This window comes from Somniosus microcephalus, chromosome 6, assembly GCF_052327205.1.
Source record: "Somniosus microcephalus isolate GS21.2 chromosome 6, FLI_Smic_1.0, whole genome shotgun sequence".
Lineage (NCBI taxonomy): Eukaryota > Metazoa > Chordata > Chondrichthyes > Squaliformes > Somniosidae > Somniosus > Somniosus microcephalus.
The window spans coordinates 48571160-48593908 of record NC_140992.1 but is presented as its reverse complement, the minus strand read 5'-3'; the positions used below and the strand labels follow the sequence as shown (position 1 = coordinate 48593908).

The window sequence follows — 22749 nt, the reverse complement described above, 5'->3', positions numbered from 1 at the left end:
CGGGCTCCAAAACCCAGAGGACGTCTGCCAAAAGTGTTTACACAGTTGCAGCAGGGAAGTGAGCAGGCTGCCTCTGCTGAAGTAAGCATAGCACAGGTCTTTCGAACTAATTCTGATCGCAAATTGTTTTCTGGAGAATACATGGGATGACTGCTACATCTCTTACCACCTAAATCTGTGCTCAAAATGCACTCAGCAAGAGCCTTTCCCTTAGGCAAGTAAGCAGGTGTCATGTGGCAGTATTTATTGTGCTTTCCATGCTCTGCAGTAATGACCTCCAGCAATGGCCACTGAACTTCCACCTCAGCTTGACAGATGTGGTTCCCGAGCTGTGTGAATCCCGTGGTCATGCAGTGAAATCCAAAGGTTTGGTTAAAAACACAGTTAAAGGTCTGACAACAAGGCATTAATGAAGTAAATTAGGTCGCCCGCCTCTGCTGTTCAGATCCGTGCCGCGCTGGCAAACGCACCCGAGTTAAAGGCAGGATGACGACGGGGTCCCAATGCACTCTCATTTATTGTGAATTTTATTCCCGACCCGCCTCCAATCCCGCACGCACAGCAGCATGAAAACTCCTCTCTGTTTGTTCCATAGTAGCTTAGCTACTACTTAAAGCTTTGCAGAAATAAATAAAACCTAAAAACATGTGTATCAAGTTAAGCTTGGGACAAGATTCTGACTGAAGCTAGATATTAAAAAAATGCTTATAATTAATGATTGATTTAAAGGAACATCTATAAAGCTAAAATAAGACACAGCTGCTTCATTTTGATCATATTAAGTTCAAATCCCGATAGTGAAAATCTCTTCTCCTGTTTGTAAGAGACCTTTGTAATCCAGCTCATGGTGAATGCAAGAAACATAGAAGATAGGAGCAGGAGTAGGCCATTCGGCCCCTCGAGCCCGCTCCGCCATTCAATGCAATCATGGCTGATCATCCAAATTCAGTACCCGGTCCCTGCTTTCTCCCCATACCCCTTGATCCCTTTAGCCTTAAGAAATATATCCAACTCCTTCTTGAATATATTGAATGAATTGGCCTCTACTGCCTTCTGTGGTAGAGAATTCCACAGGCTCACCACTCTCTGGGTGAAGAAATTCCTCCTCATTTCTGTCCTAAATGGCCTACCCCTTATCCTTAGACTGTGACCCCTGGTTCTGTACTCCCCGACCATCGGGAACATCCTTCCTGCATCTGGTCTGTCCAGTCCTGTCAGAATTTTATAAGTTTCAATGAGATCCCCTCTCATTCTTCTAAACTCCAGCGAGTACAAGCCCAATCGTCCCAGTCTCTCCTCATATGTCACTTCTGCCATCCCAGATATCAGCCTGGTGAATCTTCGCTGAACATCCTTCTTCAGATAAGGCGACCAAAACTGCACACAATACTCAAGATGTGGTCTCACCAAGGCCCTGTACAACTGCAGCAAGACATCCTTGTTCCTGTACTCAAACCCTCTCGCTACGAAGGCCAACATACCATTTGCCTTCTTAACCGCCTGCTGCACCTGCATGCTTACCTTCAGCGACTGGTGCACAAGGACACCCAGGTCTCGTTGCACTTCCCCTTCTCCCAATCTATTGCCATTCAGATAATAATCTGCCTTCCTGTTTTTGCCACCAAAGTGGATAACCTCAAATTTATCCACGTTATATTGCATCTGCCATGCTTTTGCCCAATCACCCAACCTGTCCAAATCATCCTGGAGTTTCTCGGCATCCTCCTCACAGCACACACGCCCACCCAGCTTTGTGTCGTCTGCAAATTTGGAGATATTACATCTAGTTCCCTTGTCTAGATCTTAAATATATATTGTGAATAGCTGGGGTCCAAGGACCGATCCCTGCGGTACCCCACTAGTCACTGCCTGCCACTCGGAAAAAGACCCGTTTATTCCAACTCTTTGCTTTCTGTCTGCCAACCAGTTCTCTATTCAAGTCAATACCTTGCCCCCAATCCCATGTGCCTTAACTTTACACGCTAATCTCTTATGCGGGACCTTACCAAAAGCCTTCTGAAAGTCAAAATACACCACATCCACTGGTTCTCCCTTATCTATTTTACCAGTTACATCCTCAAAAAATTCCAGTAGATTAGTCAAGCACGATTTACCTTTTGTAAATCCATGTTGACTTTGTCCGATCCTGTCACTGTTTTCCAAAAAACTTAAATAAAACATAAAACTTTGCACAAATTGAGACTAAATTGGCAAACTGACTCAATGAGGCATAAATCATTTGGTGTGGGAAATAGAAAATCTCATACTAGTGAGGATACTTGGAACTTGCATTAGGTGCTAAAAGTGGAAAAAATACTACAGGAAACTCTCGATTTACCGGCACCCAAACAACCGGAAATCTCGGTTAACCGGCAAAATGCAGGAGTAGGTTCAGTTAAGTTTTTCTTCATATTAATGGCCGTTTCTTGATTCTTGGCTGTGTAATCGGGGGTTCCTGCACTTGTTGCTAAGCAACAGGGACGCTTGGTCTGTGGCCGGGCTTCTTGCACTTGTTGCTAAGCAACAGGGAAGCCTGGATTTGTTCTGAGTACGGAGCTCTCGTACCTTTTAACTGTAACTCTCTGTAATCCGGACTTTTTGATAAACTGGCACCATGGCGGTCCCGTTGGTGCCGGATAAAAAAGAGTTTCCTGTATATTGCACAACATGTACATTCCTCACTTTGACCACTAAATACACCAAAATATGAATTCCCACATCATGACTTCCTGAAATTTAAAGATGTTCAACAAAATAAAGAATACAGCTTAGAAATTACTGGTTAGCATATTAGCATACGAACACCAAAGAACCATAAATGATTACGGCACAGAAGGAGGACATTTGGACAATCGGGTCTGTGTCAACTATTTGAAAGAAAGATTTTGCATTTATATAGCACCTTTCTCGATCTCCGTACGTCCCAAAGCACTTTACAGCCAATGGAGTACTTTTTTGAAGTGTAGTCACTGTTGTAATGTAGGAAACTCGGCAGCCAATTTACGCACAGCAAGCTCCCACAAACAACCATGAGATAATGACCAGATAGTCTGTTTTAGAGATGTTGGTTTAGGAATAAACATTGGCCAGGACACTGGGGAGAACTCCCCTGCTCTTAGTAGTGCCATGGGATCTTTTATGCCCACCTGAGAGGGCAGCCTTAGTTGGTTTAACTTCTCATCCAGAAGACAGTACCTCCGACAGTGCAGCCCTCCCTCACTACTGTACTGAAGTATCAGCCGAGATTATATGCTCAATTCTCTGGGGTAGGACTTGACCCCACAACCTTGTGACTCCGAGGCGAGAATGCTACCATTGCACCAAGGCTGACATCTTTGCTAGAGCAATCCAAACTGAATCCCACTGCCCTGCTCTCTTCCTATAACCGTGTATTCCTCTGCTCCAAAATATTTATCTACTCTTTCTTTTAAAAGATGCAGTGGTCACTACCTCAACTACTACCTGTGACAAAGCAAAGAAATTTCTTCTAACTTTTATCTCCAGTCTCTTAGTAACAGTTTGAATTGATGGCCCCGGTCAGTGATTCCCCAACTAGAGGAAATTGCCTTCCCTATTCCATCTTTCAAAACCCTTCCTAATTTAAAAAACCTGTACTACATATCCTCTTAGCCTTTTAATGCATTCCTCGCAAAGTTCACCACTACCTTTTTCCCCGGAGAGAAGATCTAACCTAACACGGACTGTATCCTTTACAGTTAATGATCCAGTGATGTTTCCAGGAAAGTAAGTGTTATATCAGATTACATAAGTTTGCTGACAGGATGGTAGCAATACCAGAATGTCTGTTTTGAATCAGTTGATGGTTTTAGTTGGACGTGCATGAGTTCAGATGAACATATCGGAAAGAACAACATGTGAAACTGTCATTACAAGCATGAAACGTCCTACTTGATTTGACTGATAGTAAATTATTAAGTAGGTTTATGTTGGAATGTAAGAGAGCTAACTCAAACATGAACAAACACTTGTTCAATTATTCACCATAATTATTAATGCATAGTTCTGGATGAACCAGTAATTTTCACCCCATGTTCTTTCATGTTAACATTTTAATGACTTGGATTTGTTCCTCAGTTTAATCTCTTCCCGATTCAGAAATTCCCCATAAATTTAAAGATGGCTGGTGTTCAATGATAAGCAATATTTTTCTAATTTTTGAAATATGTAGGCTAGAATTATTTCCTCTTGTCCGTCTTGGCAATGTGTTTCCTGAACTGAATACACAAGCAGAAGGGAAGGAGGGTTTATTTTATTAATTTCTTAATTTTAAATAGCCTTTAAATGCTCAAAAACCTGTAATATGATAGACTGTTAAGTACTAACATCTTTCAATAATTATTTGTGTGAGTGTGTATATACAGGCTTAAAATGAACTCTGACAGAAATGTTTAATTTATTGTCAATGAAATACTTTACATATTGTAGTTTTTAATTTTCTCCTGACTCTTTGTTATTTCTGCTCCGCAGCTTCCCTAGTAGACAGGTTCAGATTAAGAAATCTCAGTAAAGTGAATTTTTCTGTGGTGGCTTTTATTGGCATTTTTAAGTGATGTACATGTTGATTCTTTTTTCACAAGTATAATTTTAGTTTAAATTATACTAACTTTTAGTCTTGGTGCTTCTTAAAACATCTAACCAGTTTAAAACCAGTCTTTTGTTCAAGGCTTGTTGACATATGGTACTAAGTCAATTTGTGTTGAAAGGAAAAATACTATTTGTCTTTAATTTTTTTAACTGTATTTTCAATAGGTTGGTTTCAGAAAAGGTAAATCGCTTTCTCTGGGACCAATTGGGACAAGAACACAGTTGGAACTGACCCTGTTAGCAGTCCTCTTGGTTGTGGTCATGGCCCTGATTGGTTGTATTATTACTCTGGTAATAAAAAATACCCAAGGTAAGCAAAGATTGAGTAATCCATTCAGTTTTATCTGATCATTGGTCTGAATGGCAACCTAATGTTACTTCAACCTAATGTTTTTGGAAATATGAGTTTTGTTTCTCCTTCATTTCATCTATTCTTAAAGATACTTCTTTTTAAAAAAAAAAAAAAATGTCATTAACATTAAAAAAAATCCAAACTTGCATTTATATAGTGCCTTTCACAACTTTGGGGTATCCTAAAACGCATTACAGCCAATGAAGTAGTTTTGAAATGCAGTCATTGTTGTAATGTAGGAAATGCGGCAACCAATTTGCACACAGCACTGTCCCACAAATAGCAATGAGATATATGACGAGATGATCAGTTTTAGCAATGTTGGCTGAGAGATAAATATTGGCCAGGACACCCGGATAACTCCCCTGTTCATCTTCGAATAGTGCCATGTGATTTTCTACATCCACATGGGAAGGCAGATGTAACGTTTCTGTCAATTATTGATATATATGAGAATTTCTGTAAAACTGGCTTTTACAGTATATACTTTATGCCTTGGGCTGAAGATCATAAGTGAAATGGGTTGGGCAGCCCCAACTCTGTTCTTAGTGGGTGAAAGTCCATAATTTACGAGGAATATTTTGAGTCTTTTGCCACACTCCTGCTGGAGTTCTGATGGATGTACGCTGGAAGGGAAGGATTTTCAGTCCTTAGAACATTATTTTAAATGGAATGGGTTATGTTTTTTTTATTCTACATTCTCAGGATTTGAAAAGGAAGAATTTAATATGATGAGGAAATGTGGCTAAAATGGGATTAGAGTGGGCAGCTCTAGTTGAAGAGCTAGCATTGACACTGGTATGATGGGCCAAAAGGCTGCTTCCTGTGCTGCAATTTTTATGATTCATTAGCCCAATGGAATTTTACGTAAATGTGTTAACCATTGCACATCACAGGAAATTAAACCTCAAGGATGGCTAGAGTAAGAAATAGAAATTGACAACTAAGGATGCGCTTCTTAAATTTGGGTTAATGCATATTATTGAAACAGAGGTTTCTGCATGGATTTCGGGTGGAGAGCACACCACGGAGTGAACTGATAACGGAGTAATACAGGAGTAGAGTTGCTGCTTTCACTGTTTGCAATGCATGTAGTCCTGTGTTGTAGGTTCACTAGGTTGGCACCTTATTTTCAGGTAGACCTAGCAGTACTCTTCTGCATTCTTCATTGAACCAGGGTTGGTCATCTGGCTTGATGATGGAGGAGTGAGGGATATGCCAGGCCATGAGGTTACAGATTGTGTTTGTATACAATTCTGCTGCTGATGGCCCACAGCGCCTCATGGATTCCTAGTTCTGAGTTGCTAGATCTGTTGTTAATCTGTCCCATTTAGCATAGTGGGAAGTGCCACACGACACAATGGAGGGTGTCCACATTTGAAGACAGGACCGGATCTTCACAAGGATGGTGCGATGGTCACTCCTACCAGCCCTGTCAGATGCATCTGCGACAGGTAGAATAATGAAGACCAGGTCAAGTAGGTTATTCCCTCGTGTTGGTTCTCCCACCACCTGCTGCAAGCTTAGTCTGGCAGTTATGTCCTTCAGGGCTTGGACAGTGGTGGTACTACTGAGCTTCTCTTGGTAATGGACTTTGAAGACTCCCGCCTAGGCACATTCTGCGCTGGAAGAAGAAAAGCCAAAAAACAAGCACAGAACTGAATTGCCACAAATTATTTTACCAAACAGTAACATGTACAAGCAGCTGATGCTGTGTAGTCTCTTATGCCTAGAATTTTCACTCTTGTCATAGTTTGGACCTGAATGGCTATTGGTTTTTAGACAAACGCAAATGAAAGTGTGCTTTTTACACTCAATTCCATGGTCAGCATAACTTTAGGTGCAGATTCAGATAGGTGTAGGGAACATGCTCAACATTGCTGTGAAAATATGTGTGCAAATAAAATTTAACGGAATGGGGACAGTTAGAGGGGAGTGTCACAATAGGGTGGCAAAAATTCTGAAAGTCTTTGAAGTGCCTCAAAAAGCATCTCAACACATTGATTCAAAAATTGCTGTAGCAGCCCAATGAACGGTGGCTGCCATTAGTTAGACTTGCCCGTGCCTGTTTAATTGCCATGATATTTTGCCCTGCAAGTTGCTGGAAGTGCGAGATGGAAACAGCGTGGTGCCCTCTACAGGGTATCTGAGATCTGAGTGAACAGGGCAAACTCCTTAACCAATCAGATTGAAGGATTATGAACAGTCTGAACAAGAAAGTCTATATTAGAATAGTGAATTCAATGTCAAATCAGGTACAGAAAGAGAAATAAAGAGAAGGAAAGAAAGACTGGATTAAGAGAGAGAAAAGCGACTGAAAGAAAGTGAAAAAAATTTAATTTTAAATTTAAATAAAAATAAAAATCTCCAACTATTAAAACCTGAAGGAATGAGACACCACACTTGTAACGGTTAATTTTCTGTGCTACAGAGGTTGACTGGCAGTAAATAACACTTCTCACGCCGTTAAAATGGTACTTCCTCCTTCTCTTAGGCAGTCCCTCGGAACCGAGGATGACTTGCTTCCACATTAAAAATGAGTTCGCAGGTGACTGATGAGTCCAATGCGGGACTGTTACAGTCTCTGTAACAGGTGGGGCAGACGGTGGTTGAAGGGGCGGGTGGGTGGGGTGCTTGGGTTGACGTGCGCTGCCTGCGCTTGGCTTCCGCTTGCTCCCGGCAAAGAGACTTGAGGTGTTCAGCGCCTTCCGGGATGCTTCTCCACTTTGTGCGGTCTTGGTACTTAGACTTAAAATGACTTGACTTTCTAGGGCAAGTTTACTTCATATCTACCATGCAGTTCAGGGACTTCACACCGTTCAATGCATTTGAATGGGGAGCCAAACACTGAAATGCCGTTTTCGTGAAGCTAATGGTGGAGCAGCGCATCTCTGACAACAGCTTTTAATTGCGCATCTGCCCTCGTCTGAAGTTGCTGTGGCATTGCGCATAAATAACGGTGAGCACTATTAACCTAGCTGTTATTTTGACAGCAATTTTTGGGCCAATATCTTTTTCCAAAGCTGAAGGGATGGGGGACTCGAGAAGAGACAAGCAAAAATGAAGGGAAAAGAAACCCAAGACGCGGGCATTAACGTGCAAGCAGGTGACAGAGCAGTACAGCATCAAATCTGTTTTGTTACTGAAATGGCGGTGGTGCTGCATGAGATGGTTTTGAGGACAGTGGCCCGCCCTCTATGCCACTTCATGGGGCAGAATTACAGCGTACCAACAAAGAGGTGGAGCCAAGTTTCACATCACAGCTGACATTACAGGTCACTGGATATGGCAGTCTTTTGGTACATGATAGTTATAAGTGTCCTTACAGCAGATTGTACAGCTCCGCATCCGCTTCTCTGCTGACCCCGAAAACATAGTTCCCACAGTCATTGCAAAGTAGGTGTGCCAGGAGCTCGACAGGCTCAGTGAGTGGGCGAGAACATGGCAGATGGAATATAATGTGGAGAAATGTGAAGTTAGCCACTTGGTAGAAAAAACAGAAAGGCAGTGTACTTCCTAAATGGTGAAAGATTGGGGAATGCAGATGCTCAAAGGGACCTGGGTGTCCTTGTACATGAGTCACTGAAAGTGAATGTGCAGGTGCAGCAAGCCATTAGGAAGGCAAACGGTATGCTGGACTTCATTACAAGAGGATTTGAGTACAGGAGTAAAGAAGTCTTACTCCAATTCTATAGGGTCTTGGTGAGATCACACCTGGAGTACTGTGTACAATTTTGGTCTCCTTACCTAAGGAAGGATATACTTGCCATAGAGGGAGTGCAACGAAGGTTCATGAGATTGATTCCTGGGATGGCGGGACTGTCATATGAGAAGAGATTGAGTAAACTAGGCCTGTATTTTCTTGAATTCAGAAGAATGAGAGGGGATCTCATTGAAGCATAGAAAATTATTACAGGGCTTGATAGGGTGGATGCTGGGAGAACGTTTCCCTTGGCTGGGGAGTCTAGAACCAGGGGCCATAGCCTCAGGATAAAGGGTAGGCCATTCAGGACTGAGATGAGAAGAAATTTCTTCACACAGAGGGTGGTGAATCTTTGGAATTCTCTACCCCAGAGGGCTGTGGCGGCTTAGTTATTGGGTATATTCAAAACAGAAGTCGATAGATTTCTGACTAGTAAGGGCATCAAGGGATATGGCGATAGGGCCGGTGAATGGAGTTGAGGCAAAAGATGAGCCATTATCTCATTGAATGGCGGAACATGCTCGAAGGGCCGAATGGCCTACTTCTGCTCCTATTTCTTATGTTCTTATGACCTCCATTATTATTACCATTATCTCCAAACCCTGGAAACCCATGTCATGGAAATTATAAATTTTTGACGTCGTTCACACCAGGACAGTGTCCCAAACTAATATTTGAATGTAACATCGCCATTTTCCACTGCTACTGGTCTCACCCACTGGAAACTGTTGGAGAGCAAAATGGATGAAATACAGGAAACTCTCTTTTAACCGGCACCTAAATATCCAGAAATCTCTCTTAACCGGCAAAATTCAGGAGTAGGTTCAGGTAAGTTTTACTATATATTAGTGGCCGTGTAACCGGGATTCCTGCACCCATGGCCGTGCAACAGGGACTCCTGGATCTGTGGCCGTGTAACTGGGACTCCTGCACAAGTGCCGTGTAACCGGGGCTCCTGCACCTGTGGCCGTGTATGGGGCTCTCGTACCTTGGTAAGTATACCTCTCTTTAATCTGGACTTTTTGATCAACCGGCAACACGTCGGTGCCGGATAAAAAAGAGTTTCCTGTACTAACTGAGTAGGAGCTCCCAACTGCTTTCTGCTCCTGGCCCCCCATTACCACCCCAAAATAGAGTGAACTGCAGTGGAAAATCCAGGATTCAGAGTCTTAGGGCAGGACTTTTCCTGTGGAGGCGGGATGGCGGCTGGAGAGTTGGTTGGCGGGTTCGGTCCCGCTCCCTTCTGCAGCCCACTCTCTGAAAAATATTTTCCGTAGATTGGCCTTGTTAAGCCCGCCCTGTGGGGTTCCCGGCCAATTAATAGGAAGCAATTTGATGACGTCATTTGATGCCGTGTCATCAGCCAGTTTCCTTAAAGGGACCATGGCCACATAGATTTTGACAGTTGTGCTGTCTGTGTTCTACAGCATTGAGGTGCTGTAAACACTGACAAGCACTGCACAAAGGTGCACGGCTGCACCCAGGCTCTCACACATCACTCCCTCCATATGCTTATAGAGAGAGTCACAGCATGCAGGGAGGTTCTCTTCCTTTCCCAAGGGCGGAAGAGACCTCCCCAGGACACCAACACAGCCTGGTTACACATTGCACAGGAGGGCAAAAGCAGGGATGTGGTCAGGAGGACCAGGCTGCAGTGGCACAAACCTTTCAATAATCTCAGTAGATCACGAAACGTTACTGCCAAGCCACACTCAACCTCATCCTGCTGTGCCACTCATCATATCTCCATCACTCTGCCTTCCCTACCCTACTCCTGCACATCCTTACTCACATCAACCTACCTTGCACCTCCACCCATCCCTCTCTATCTATATTATCACATCCCCATCTCACTAGCCATCGCTCACACTCACCCTCAATTAGTGCAATCATACCAACTAACAACACACAAGGGTAGGCACTTGGGTGTTTTATGCAATGTTCATGTAAAGTTTCTGTTAATGTGTTGTCAAACATTGAAATCTTTATTTTTAACACTTTGCCTTATTGGACAGATCTGTGTTCACCTTTGGAAGTGTCTTAGTGAGTTGCAGTGAATGGTTAGACATAACGGTAACCCCCTGCAATGGTGATGAGTGTGAAAGGAACAGCTTGGTCATTGTAGGAATGTATTATGGTGCTGGTGTGGGGTGGTGTTAACCTGGCGCATCATGTGGCAGCCAGGGTGTACAGCGTCAAGTGAAGTAAATCTGGCCATGGTGATGCCATCCCTGGCCTCCCGGGCAGCAATATGGTCGATTGCTGATGCCGTGTCCTGTGCAGCATCAGGTGATTGCGCAGAAGGTAGATGTTTTTGGTGATGTTGGCTGATCGTGGACGGATTCAGAGGACTAAGGTGAGATTTTTTTCAAGGGCACTGATGTTGCTGGAATAGATAGCAGCTGAAGTTGAGATGGCAGAAGCGATCTGTCAGTGGTGAGCGAGCTTGCTCCAAGGAGGTGACCGTGCATATAGAGTTAACACCTCACATTTGCAGCCTCCAGACAGATCAAATGTGTCATCCAAATCCTGAAATCAGACACCTCTGACATTTGAAAGTGAACATATGTGAGAGTTCAGCTTTTATACTGCAGTTGCAGCTGTGAACTATGCAGCTCGCATATACTCCTGACACACTAACCTGGCGTGATCTCCAAACGCCATGAATCCCAGTGAAAATGTTGGAAAATAGCGAAGGCGCTGACAAAATCTCGGCCTTAGACTCTTATAAAGTGTTTACTTATAACTGGAATCATTTTCCACCATTGCGATTTCATATGTACTTGCAACAGTGTATTCCAGGGTAAGTTTAGTGTAGGATAAATCTGGGGATTAACCAATAATGCATATGAATACTTTTTTTTAATTGAAAATGTTCCTCATTTACATGGGGGAGCCCATATAATCATTTTAGTAACTGAAAATCCAAAAATGGAATGGTCAGTGGTTTACTCTTCCTATTCCTTTCCTTGGTAAATTGGACATCCAAATCAAGAATTTTTATTTACAATATAAGCATATGAATAATACATGAGGCCTACTTCATGCGCATTAAGTACAATATTATGGGGTAGAATGCTTTACCCATTTTCGGTCCCACTGTCATCTTTTCTCTATAAAACAGACAAAAAAGCATTTCTGCCAATTCCTCACTCTCAAGTACGAGATAATGGCAGATTTGTGACTTCTTCACATCTCCACCTGTTTCCCTCCATGTACTCACTGTAGACCAGAAACTCCAAAAGGATAGAATGGGAAGCGCACTCAGCCAGATTCACAAATTTAATCTCCTGAAGAATGTTAATTGCAACCAATGAAGCTAAGAACACATTTACAAAGTTTCTTCCCTGCAATAGGAAGCTAAGAACACATTTACAAAGTTTCTTCCCTGCAATCATAAAGTAACCAAGCCAATAATCCAGTTCAGCCGTGGCTCAGTACTGCACTGACCAAGGTGTCATCTTTTGGATAAGGTGTTAAACTGAGGCTCAGTCTGCCCTCTTCGGTCGCTTTATGAGATGCCACATCCACTATTCGAAGAAGAGCAGCGGAGTTCTCCCGGTGTCCTGGCCAACATTTATCCTTTAACCAACACCACTAAAAATAAAATATTTGGTCATTTATCTCATTGCTGTTTGTGCGAAAAATTGGATAACATGTTTCCTTATACAGGAAACTTTGTGCTATCCGGCACCCACGGGACCGAGCTGCTGCCGTTGCCTAAAAAGTGCCGTACTCTCCAGAGTTAATGTTGAGAGATACGGAGATTCTTATCTCCGTATTTGACAACAAACACTGTTGCTTAGCAACAGCTTCTAAACACTCGGGTGTGGCCCTAAAGCTCTGTAGCTGAAGCTGTTGCTATAGCTACAGACCTTGCACAGCTTGACTGTTCAAACAAAGCAAAAAAAACAAACAAAAAGAATAAAAAACGGCTGCTGATTTTTGCCGGTGGCTCCAGATTGCCGGATAGCTTACCTCCGGATAGCACAAAGTTTCCTGTATTACAACAGTGACTACACTTCTGAAGTACTTTATTGGCTGTGAACCACTCTTAAGATGTCCTGAGGTCATAAAAGATGCTATATAATGCAAGTTCATTTCTTTCTTGCTTTTAATCCTTAGGCTTTCAGCATTCTAGGGACATTTAAGTCTTTGTTGATGTTTCAGCTCAGAAATAATGCTGAAACAAACATTAATATTACAGTAATTTCAGTCTAGATTTATTGTAATATGAACATTACACTATAAAAATTACCCCAAAATAATTTTAAAAAATCAAATACTACTTAACCTATCTTTCAAATCTCATTTTATCTTTGCTATTCTCTCTCTTTCATTATTTTAAGTTCAATTTCACTTTTTACTACGTGCTCCATCCTTATCTACAATTTCGCTGAGTTGAATGGTGCATTGCATGAGGGTCATGAGGACAGTTTTTCAATTCTGTTTAACAATGTCACCTCAGGAAAAAGGACCAGACCTCAAAAATTTAAGATTAATTTATTATTTTACATTATAAATTTGTATTATGAAAGTAAAGTCTATATGTATTTTTTTTTTGCAGATCCTTCACGTAAAATTTGTCTCTCAGAAACTTGCATCATGGTGGCTGCTAAGATAACAGAATCCCTAGACCGTACAGTGGACCCTTGTAATGACTTTTATCAATATGCCTGTGGCGGATGGATAAAGAAAAATCCATTGCCAGATGGAAGGTCACGTTGGAATACTTTCAATAGTCTATGGGACCAGAACCAGGCCATCATGAAGCACCTGTTGGGTATGTAAAAGGGAACAGATACAATTAACTACTGAAAGTTGTTTTGACAAGGTATCATGCGGACATATGCAACAATATCCTGTTCGCATGTATGTTCATTACAGATTAATTTAATAAGCATATGGTTTTTGGCCTCCCTTACTCTTTGTGCTCACCTCGACAGCAAGTGACACTTTTTCCATTTAAAGCATCACTTTGATGTGATTTAGTTATGATAGTAACATAAGCTACTTTTAGGTTTTATAATATTTTCTGCAGCTCTAACTGCAAAGCATACTCGGTTATAAGTCATTGTGACACTTCTAACCAGCAGAAAGGTGCCGAGAATGCACATGTTAAATAAAGGTCCAGTTTCCATGGCAATTTTCAGTACAGTTTTCAGCACTAGATTCCAGCACTGAACTATTGCAAACATGTTCAAAAAAAATCTCCAGTGCATAATTAAACAACAAAGTTTTGTAAAACTCCCTCCTGCAAAGCAGAAATTCTAAGATAATACTGTGAAGTTTAAGAGTACAGAAATAAGTTGTAAAGGCATTTAACATGGCAATTTCTTGACAAAATTGTACTAATTTTAGCATTATAAACTTTTTATGACTTTTTAGCTAAGATTTTTATTGTTTGTAAATAGAAAATGGTATTTAGGAAGATTATGAATAGAGTAGGTTTTATGATTAAAATACCCTGTATGTACAATGAGATTTATTTTTAAAGTCTTGAATTTAGTCATGTGATTGATACAACTATAGTCTATCATTCACATATATAAAAGACATTCTTAAGTCTTCTTACAGCGTGGGCATTATTAAACTACTTCATTTAATGTTGATCCAAATAAGAGTAGTAACTAACTCTTCAACATTTTGGGTTGCAGTAGACTATCTGTATTGCAAAAGATACTGGCCTTGTGACAAGCAATGCCTGCCAAGTTGGAGTGGCTGATGGCCTTTGTGCTAAAAGAGATGATCCCAAGATAATTTCAACACAAAGCCTGGTCTGTATGACTGATAATAGGGCAGATTCAATGGCAGATGATGTAGCCAGTCATTTGCATGCCTCTGCAACTGAAGTCGTAAACAAACTGAAGCAAGATCCTGTTTGCTGTTCCTCCAGTAAGCAGGGTCCAGTTAAGGTAACCGAAGTGGAGGAGAGCTCTTTGTGTGGGGGGGTGAGGGGGAGAAAGGAGAGTAGTGTTTGAAGTAATACTTGAAGCCACTTCAGAGCAATCAAAGGATGCTACTAGGTTAAATTATGATGCAGCACGTCTTGAACCTAATAGAGTCATTAAAGAAATGAAGTGGGATCAGTGGGTTGTGTTCATCTGCAAGGGTGTGTAATTCCACAAAAATTATCCAAAATCATTTTTCCTTTGGCTAAAATCTTTATTAATTTATGGGTGGAAAGGTTTCTCTGGCCTAGTGCCAATGGCTGACTAGTTTGTGGCTCTTCAACAAATGCACAATGGCATTCTCAGGATCTGGAGAGAGCATTAATGATGAGTTGGTGTTTCATCCAGTGAGTGCAATTTGCATGCAGGTTGGAAACGTGTGTGGGAGGTGAAAGCATTATCGAGCCAGCTTGCTGGAAGGTAATGGACTGTATACTGTATCGTCTAGCTAACAGTAGAGTGGCAGATTTGGATGGTATTTGTGATGAAATATTAAAAGCTGCTGTAGGTAAAGAGGACAGGGAGGCTAATGATCCTTGAGTTCAGTGCAGGAAATTGCTAACTCACCTTGGAGCTGTCTTCCTGAGGATAGGGACCAGGATTTGATGTTCCAGAATGCAGTAGTGATTCAGGCAGAACACACTTGAGTGCCTAACGGGCAGGAAATCTAGTTCATTTAATTTTTAAATTAGGAACCATTTAAAAAAAAAAAAAAAAAAAAAAAAATTATTGACAATACAGACACAAATATTTTATTATATAAAGATACACTTATATCATTACTTAGCTGACTGGTATATTTTATAAATCAAAGCTCTGCAGTCCTGCCACATCCAGTCGTGAGTGGTGGTGGACAATTAAACAGTTAACAGGAGGAGGAGGCTCCAAAAATATCCCCATCCTCAATGATGGTGGAGCCCAGCACGTGAGTGCAAAACACAAGGCTGAAGCATTTGCAACTATCTTCAGCCAGAAGTGCCGAGTGGATGATCCATCTCGGCCTCCTCCTGAGGTCCCCAGCATCACAGATGCCAGTCTTCAGCCCATTCAATTCATGGTGTGGAGATGCCGGAGTTGGACTGGGATGGACAAATGTAAGAAGTCACACGACACCAGGTTATAGTCCAACAGCTTTATTTGAAATCACAAGCTTTCGGAGCGCTGCTCCTTCTTCAGGTGAAGTGGAAAAATGCATAAAGACACAGCTTATATAGTCAGAGAATCATGTCAGATGTTTACAGGTAACCTTTCCAACTGCCATTTATCACGACCCCACCTCATTGTTCTTTGATGTAATGTTTCCCTGACTGACCTGTTTGGACACCATTCACACCTTTGACTGCTGTGATTATCTCTCTGCCGAGGTGTGATAAATGGCAGTTGGAAAGGTTACCTGTAAACATCTGACATGATTCTCTGACTATATAAGCTGTGTCTTTATGCATTTCTCCACTTCACCTGAAGAAGGAGCAGCGCTCCGAAAGCTTGTGATTTCAAATAAAGCTGTTGGACTATAACCTGGTGTCGTGTGACTTCTTACATTCAATTCACTCCACGTGATGTCAAGAAACGGCTGAAGACACTGGATACTGCAAAGGCTATGGGCCCTGACAACATTCTGGCAATAGTACTGAAGACTTGTGCTCCAGAACTAGCTGCGCCCCTAGCCAAGCTGTTCCAGTACAGCTACAACACTGGCATCTACCCGGCAATGTGGGAAATTGCCCAAGTATGTCCTGTCTACAAAGAGCAGGACAAATCCGACCCGGCCAATAACCGTCCCATCAGTCTACTCTCAATCATCAGCAAAGTGATGGAAGGTGTCGTCGACAGTGCTATCAAGCGGCACTTACTCAGCAATAACCTGCTAACTGACGCCCAGTTTGGGTTCCGCCAGGGCCACTCAGCTCCTGACCTCATTACAGCCTTGGTCCAAACATGGACAAAAGAGCTGAACTCGTGAGGTGAGAGTGACTGCCCTTGACATCAAGGCAGCATTTGATCGAGTGTGGCATCAAGGAGCCCTAGCAAAACTGAAGTCAATGGGAATCGGGGGGGAAAACTCTCCATTGGTTGGAATCATACCTAGCACAAAGGAAGTTGGCTGTGGTTGTTGGAGGTCATTCATCTCAATCACATGACATCACTGCAGGAGTTCCTCAGGGCAGTGTCCTAGGCCCAACCATCTTCAGCTGTTTCATCAATGACCTTCCCTCCATCATAAGGTCAGAAGTGGGGATGTTCGTTGATGATTGCACACTGTTCAGCACCATTCGAGACTCGTCAGATACTGACGCAGTCCGTGTCCATATGCAGCAAGACCTGGACAACATTCAGACTTGGGCTGACAAGTGGCAAGTAACATTCGCACCACACAAGTGCCAGGCAATGACCATCTCCAACAAGCGAGACTCTAACCATCTCCCCTTGACATTCAATGGCATTACCATCGCTGAATCCCCCACTATCAACATCCTGGGGGTTACCATTGATCAGAAACTGAACTGGACCAGCTATATAAATACTGTGGCTACAAGAGCAGGCCAGAGGTTGGGAATTCTGCGGCGAGTGTCTCACCTCCTGACTCCCCAAAGCCTTTCCACCATCTACAAGGCACAAGTCAGGAGTGTGATGGAATACTCTCCACTTGGCTGGATGAGTGCAGCTCCAACAATACTCAAGAAGCTCGACACCATTCAGGATAAAGCAGCCCGCTTGATTGGCACTCCATCCACCACCTTCAACATTCACTCCCTCCACCACCGGCGCACTGTGGCTGCAGTGTGTACCATCTACAAGATGCACTGCAGCAACTCGCCAAAGCTCCTTCAACAGCACCTCCCAAACCCGCGACCTCTACCACTTAGAAGGACAAGGGCAGCAGACGCATGGGAACATCACCACCTACAAGTTCCCCTCCAAGCCACACACCATCCTGACTTGGACCTGTATCGCCGTTCCTTCACTGTCGCTGGGCCAAAATCCTGGAACTCCCTTCCTAACAGCATTGTGGGTGTACCTACACCATATGGACTGCAGCGGTTCAAGAAGGCGGCTCACCACCATCTTCTCGAGGGCAATTAGGGATGGGCACTAAATGCAGGCCTAGCCAGCGACGCCCACATCCCATCAATGAATAAAAAGTATATATATATATCAGATGGAATAGATGAAGAGTTTGTGGTGATCCAAAGCTGGGGCCCCAAAGCAATCTCTGAATCCCTAGCTAATTGAACTATGCCTTGCATCTTTTGGCACAATACTGCATCTTCACCTGCATAAGTGTTCTCTGGTTGGTAGGTGTGCAGCACTGGTGCACTGCTGCACCACTTTTTCATTTTCATTTAGTGCAGATTTGTCAGCAAAAATCTCAAAGTTAAACGAAAAGCTATGTAATTGCAGCTTATGGAAATACTGCAACATGAATATTTTTCTATCAAGCTTCAAACAATAAACATATGGAATGGGAAGTAAACACATGTTCTCAGTATAATGTCTGTGCCCTGTCAATATCATGGATTACTTTTGCTCAGTGGAAACTATTATGCCTAATTAACACAGAAGATCGTGAATCTTAAAATATTTTTAACTGTTACAGTTTGTGTGTAACGTAATATTTTTCTCCTTAATTTTCAAATTAAGAAAAAGTTGTTATCGATGAAAAACGTTTATTCTAAAGTTTTTTTTTTAAACTGAAGGTTTGAAATAATTTATTTACTGTGAGGAATGTGGCATATTGTCCGTTTTTATATTTGTAATTATGATGTGGAAAATTACTAAAATGATCTGAAATTATCTTGACAATAAAACAACCTTGGCAAAAGTGTTTTCATGAAGTTAAAGTAAAACCAAAAAAAATCCTTGGCATTTATGTCAGAAGATAAGAAATCCATTGTACTTTAAAGGAGACGAGACTTGATGAAAATCTATTCCAGTGAGGGTAAATGGTTAATTCATGGCCAGGCAGATTTATGTAATTTTGTGTTAGATATTTCTTCAAGGTCCGTTAAGTCTTTCTTTCCTCCTGCTGTACTTTGTCGAGCATTTTCAAAGATGAAGCATTATGTATGGGGTGCTTAATGAGTTTCCCCCCCCCCTTTCTTACAGTATGAGACTGGCCTGGTTTTCCCCTTTGTGCATGGAAACCATGAGTAACATTAATGGGCATATGCACAGACCATCAACCCTCATGTTTACAATCCCTCAAACACTTGATATTCATCCAGCCTTTTCAATTTAGAGCTGTTGAAAAAGACCACGATCTCAAACTCAATCAATACATCTGTATCTGTTTTCATTATTAGAGCTCTGCATTTTGTACTGAGTATATACTACAAATATCCTGCAGCATTTCTCACTGAGTTAGATTATTGGCTTTTTATAACAATAGGGGTGTTACCAACAAAGTGTGCTAGGGAAAGTGTTAAAGGAAGTAATGTGACACTTACAGAAAGTGAGTGCTACATTTAATATTTATAGATGTGCATATATACTAGGGTTACCAACACACCTGGATTGTCCAGGAGTCTCCCGGAATGGGCGCTTAATAGTCTCCTGCTCCAGATGCATCTCCCCTCCTACCGTGTCCTTCGGTCCGCACAGCACATGGTCAAGACACACCCCCTCTTCTCCCCTCTCGGGCAATGAGCCTCAGCTATGCCTGAGCACTGAACTCGCCTAATAGAGCTAGGACATATTCTGCCTAGCAAAGCATTCTGGATAGGGTGCACCTCCATTGAAAGAAATAAACTACGGAATGAAAAATGAGTGTTTCATGATCGGTTTCACTGAGAGAAGCACATCTGGAGGAAGGAGTGTGGGTGGAGTGATAATATATAAAGCAAAAGATTCCTGAGAGTCTTTACCTCAGCCACTACTTTAGTAAGCTTAAGAACAGTGAAATAAGAATTCATTCTGTTGTATTTTAAATATAACTGAAAATTTAGAATTGTAATAATGAACTGAAAATCAGGTCTGTGATTCTGGACAACACTGACCTGGCCTGGTTTTGTTTGTGCATGTGTTGCTAACTTTATAGTCTGATCACAGGGCAGTAGTAATTGAAGCGAGGTGCCGACTAATGGGGGACATGAAAAGAGGCTAGATGCTTTGAGCAATGATGGTCCTCTAACAACCCATGACCTATGCTGCTGGTATTTACTACTGGTACAGAATAGTACTTTTATTCCTGATCTTACTGCAACTACAGTGTTTGTTACTTTCCTCTTCCAAACTCTAGGTCATAAGGGTTTGGTCTCACTCACCTTACTCCCTATCTCAAATGCCATGCGATCAAATGTCATGTGATCAGGCCTCCAGGCATATGTCAACTAGAGTTGGCAACCATAATATGTAGACATTTCTGGTACTATGCAGCAGGTGTATCAGTATCTGAAAAGAGAAAGGACTAGTTAAAGGTTTTCCCTTGTAGCACTAATCAAAACAGAATATGGGAAAGAAAAAGTTGAGTACAACGATTATAAGCAGGCTGTTAATGGGCTTAATACCACCACGAGCACCAGATACTGTATATTAGACTATAGGAAGTACATGTAGATCATTGTCTCAAGTGTTAGGGGAGCCAGACAGTGGTATGGGAATTGCCATGATGCATCTGCTCTGGATGCATGGAAAAGTGCGTCAGGAAGAGTAGCCAGTGGATACGATGGAAAAGTAATTGAAGGTATTGTGGAGATAGCAGTCCTTCCAGGAAACCAAGTGGAGAGGGGAAATTCTCTGGGGGCGATTTTGTGACTGGGGGCGCGTTGGAGGTGGGTTGGCTGCTTGTCGGGTCGATGTCCCGCCTCCATCGATTTGTGGCCAACCCACGCTATTTTCCCTTGATTGACCTTGTTAAGCCCGCCCAGCGGGCTTAGGCCAATCAAGGGAAAGCCGGTTGCAGAGCACGTCAACGTATGACGTTTCATCTGTCAAAAGTTTTTGACAAATGAATTGTCATCGTTTGACAGCTCTGTGAAGCTGTCAAACAGTGACATTCTCTGTAGTTTGATGAGGTCTTGCATACAAGACCTCATCAAACTTCTTTCTTTTACAGAAATGAGATGTTTGTTGCATCTGAGAATGCAACGGCCATCTCTCATCTGCAACACGGAGGTGCGAGACTCTCCGCATACAAACCGACTGAAGCCTGCAGGAAGAAACAAAAGTAAGTGCACTTTTAAAAACACTTCGCATTTACCTCAGATACTCACCTCTACACTCTTGCACCCATCACTTACCTTCACACCACACTTTTGCACCCCCCCCGACCCCCGCAGACCCAGTACTCGCCTCACTGAGCTGGCGGGTTTTGAAGCCTTCAGGAAGGCCGCACTTGTGAGGGCAGAAAGGGGGCTGTGGTGGAAAGGGTGGACAGCTTTAAGTTCCTCGGAGTCCACATCACGGAAGACCTCTCCTGGTCCCTCAACACCTCCTCTCTGGTGAAGAAGGCCCAGCAGCGCCTATATTTCCTAAGGAGGCTGAAGGGATGTAACCTGTCACCCCTGATCCTCTCTAACGTTTACCGCTGCACAATAGAGAGCATCCTGACGAACTGTATCACAGTATGGTATGGCAGCTGTAGCTACTATGACCGGAAAACCCTGCAGCGGGTAGTCAAAACTGCCCAACGCATTACCGGCACCCGGCTACCGACCATAGAGCACATATACCAGAAACGCTGTTTACGGAGGTCACAGTCCATCATCAAAGACCCTACCCACCCCAGCCACAGTCTGTTCGCCCTCCTGCCATCTGGGAGACGCTACAGATGCATTCGCACCCGTACGACCAGATTTAGGAACAGCTTCTTTCCCAGGGCTGTCATCCTACTGAACTCCACAAATAAACTCTAAAGCCTGCACATCTGCCAATGCACTTTATTATGGTTATGTTTATGTTAATGTATTACAAGCCAAATGTATGTTGAATGTTTAAATGACTTAATCTAAATGTACACTCTCGGGAGCCGCAAGCCTACATTTGGTTGTACTGCACTTGTGCACTTACAATGACAATAAAAGTTGATTTGATTTGATTTGATTTGGTTGATTTGATTGATTTGATAATCCTATTTTCTGCCTGTTAACTATCTGTTAACAGGCAGTTAATAGGCTTTAATCCCCTCCCGTCTCCAAGGAAACAGGACCTGGTGCGGGATGGCTACCCGCCTCCTGGGAAGATGGCATGGAGGCTGGTTTGGCACCCGCCCCCAAATTCTGCCATTTTCCCAGCAGACCCGCCTCTATACCCGCCTCTATACCCGCCTCCCCAGGGCTGGCAAATTCGCCCCCTCTGATTTTAATTTCAGGATTCACTGTTTTTCTTTTTGTCTTTCATAAGATCATAAGAAGTAGGAGCAGGAGTAGGCCATACGGCCCCTCGGGCCTGCTCCGCCATTCAATAGCATCATGGCTGATCCGAACCTAGACTCACATCCACTTCCCTGCCCTCTCCCCGTAACCCCTAATTCCCTTATCTGCTAGGAAACTGTCTATCTCCGTTTTAAATCTATTTAATGTTGCAGCTTCCACAGCTCTCTGAGATAGCAAATTCCATAGATTTACCACCCTCTGAGTGAAGAAGCTTCTCCTCATCTCAGTTTTGAAAGGGCAGCCCCTTATTCTAAGATTATGCCCCCTAGTTCTAGTCTCACCCATCAGTGGAAACATCCTCACCGCATCCACCCGATCAATCCCCCTCACAATCTTACATGTTTTGATAAGATCGCCTCTCATTCTTCTGAACTCCAATGAGTAGAGGCCCAACCTACTCAACCTTTCCTCATACGTCAACCCCCTCATCTCTGGAATCAACCGAGTGAACCTTCTCTGAACCGCCTCGAGAGCAAAGTATATCTTTTCTTAAATATGGAAACCAAAACTGCACACAGTATTCAAGGTGTGGCCTCACCAATACCCTGTATAACTGCAGCAAGACTTCCCTGTTTTTATACTCCATCCCCCTTGCAATAAAAGCCAAGATTCCATTGGCCTTCCTGATCACCTGCTGTACCTGCATACTAACCTTCTGTGTTTCATGTACCAGGACCCCCAGATCCCTTTGTACTGTAGCACTTTGCAGTTTCTCTCCATTTAGATAATAACTGGCTCTTTGATTTTTTTCTGCCAAAGTGCATA

At 42.7% G+C, this 22749-nt stretch overlaps 1 protein-coding gene across 5 annotated transcripts in view; it reads left to right on the top strand.

Annotated features, from left to right (window-relative positions):
• The window catches only part of ece2b (endothelin converting enzyme 2b), a 280796-nt gene that overhangs the window by 131021 nt on the left and 127026 nt on the right, over positions 1-22749 (top strand). For all 5 annotated transcript variants that reach the window (XM_085990179.1, XM_085990178.1, XM_085990177.1 and 2 more), the window contains 2 exons: positions 4771-4915; positions 13228-13443. In XM_085990179.1, coding sequence (XP_085846305.1) covers positions 4771-4915; positions 13228-13443 — 361 coding nt within the window. The remainder of the gene's footprint in view (positions 1-4770; positions 4916-13227; positions 13444-22749) is intronic.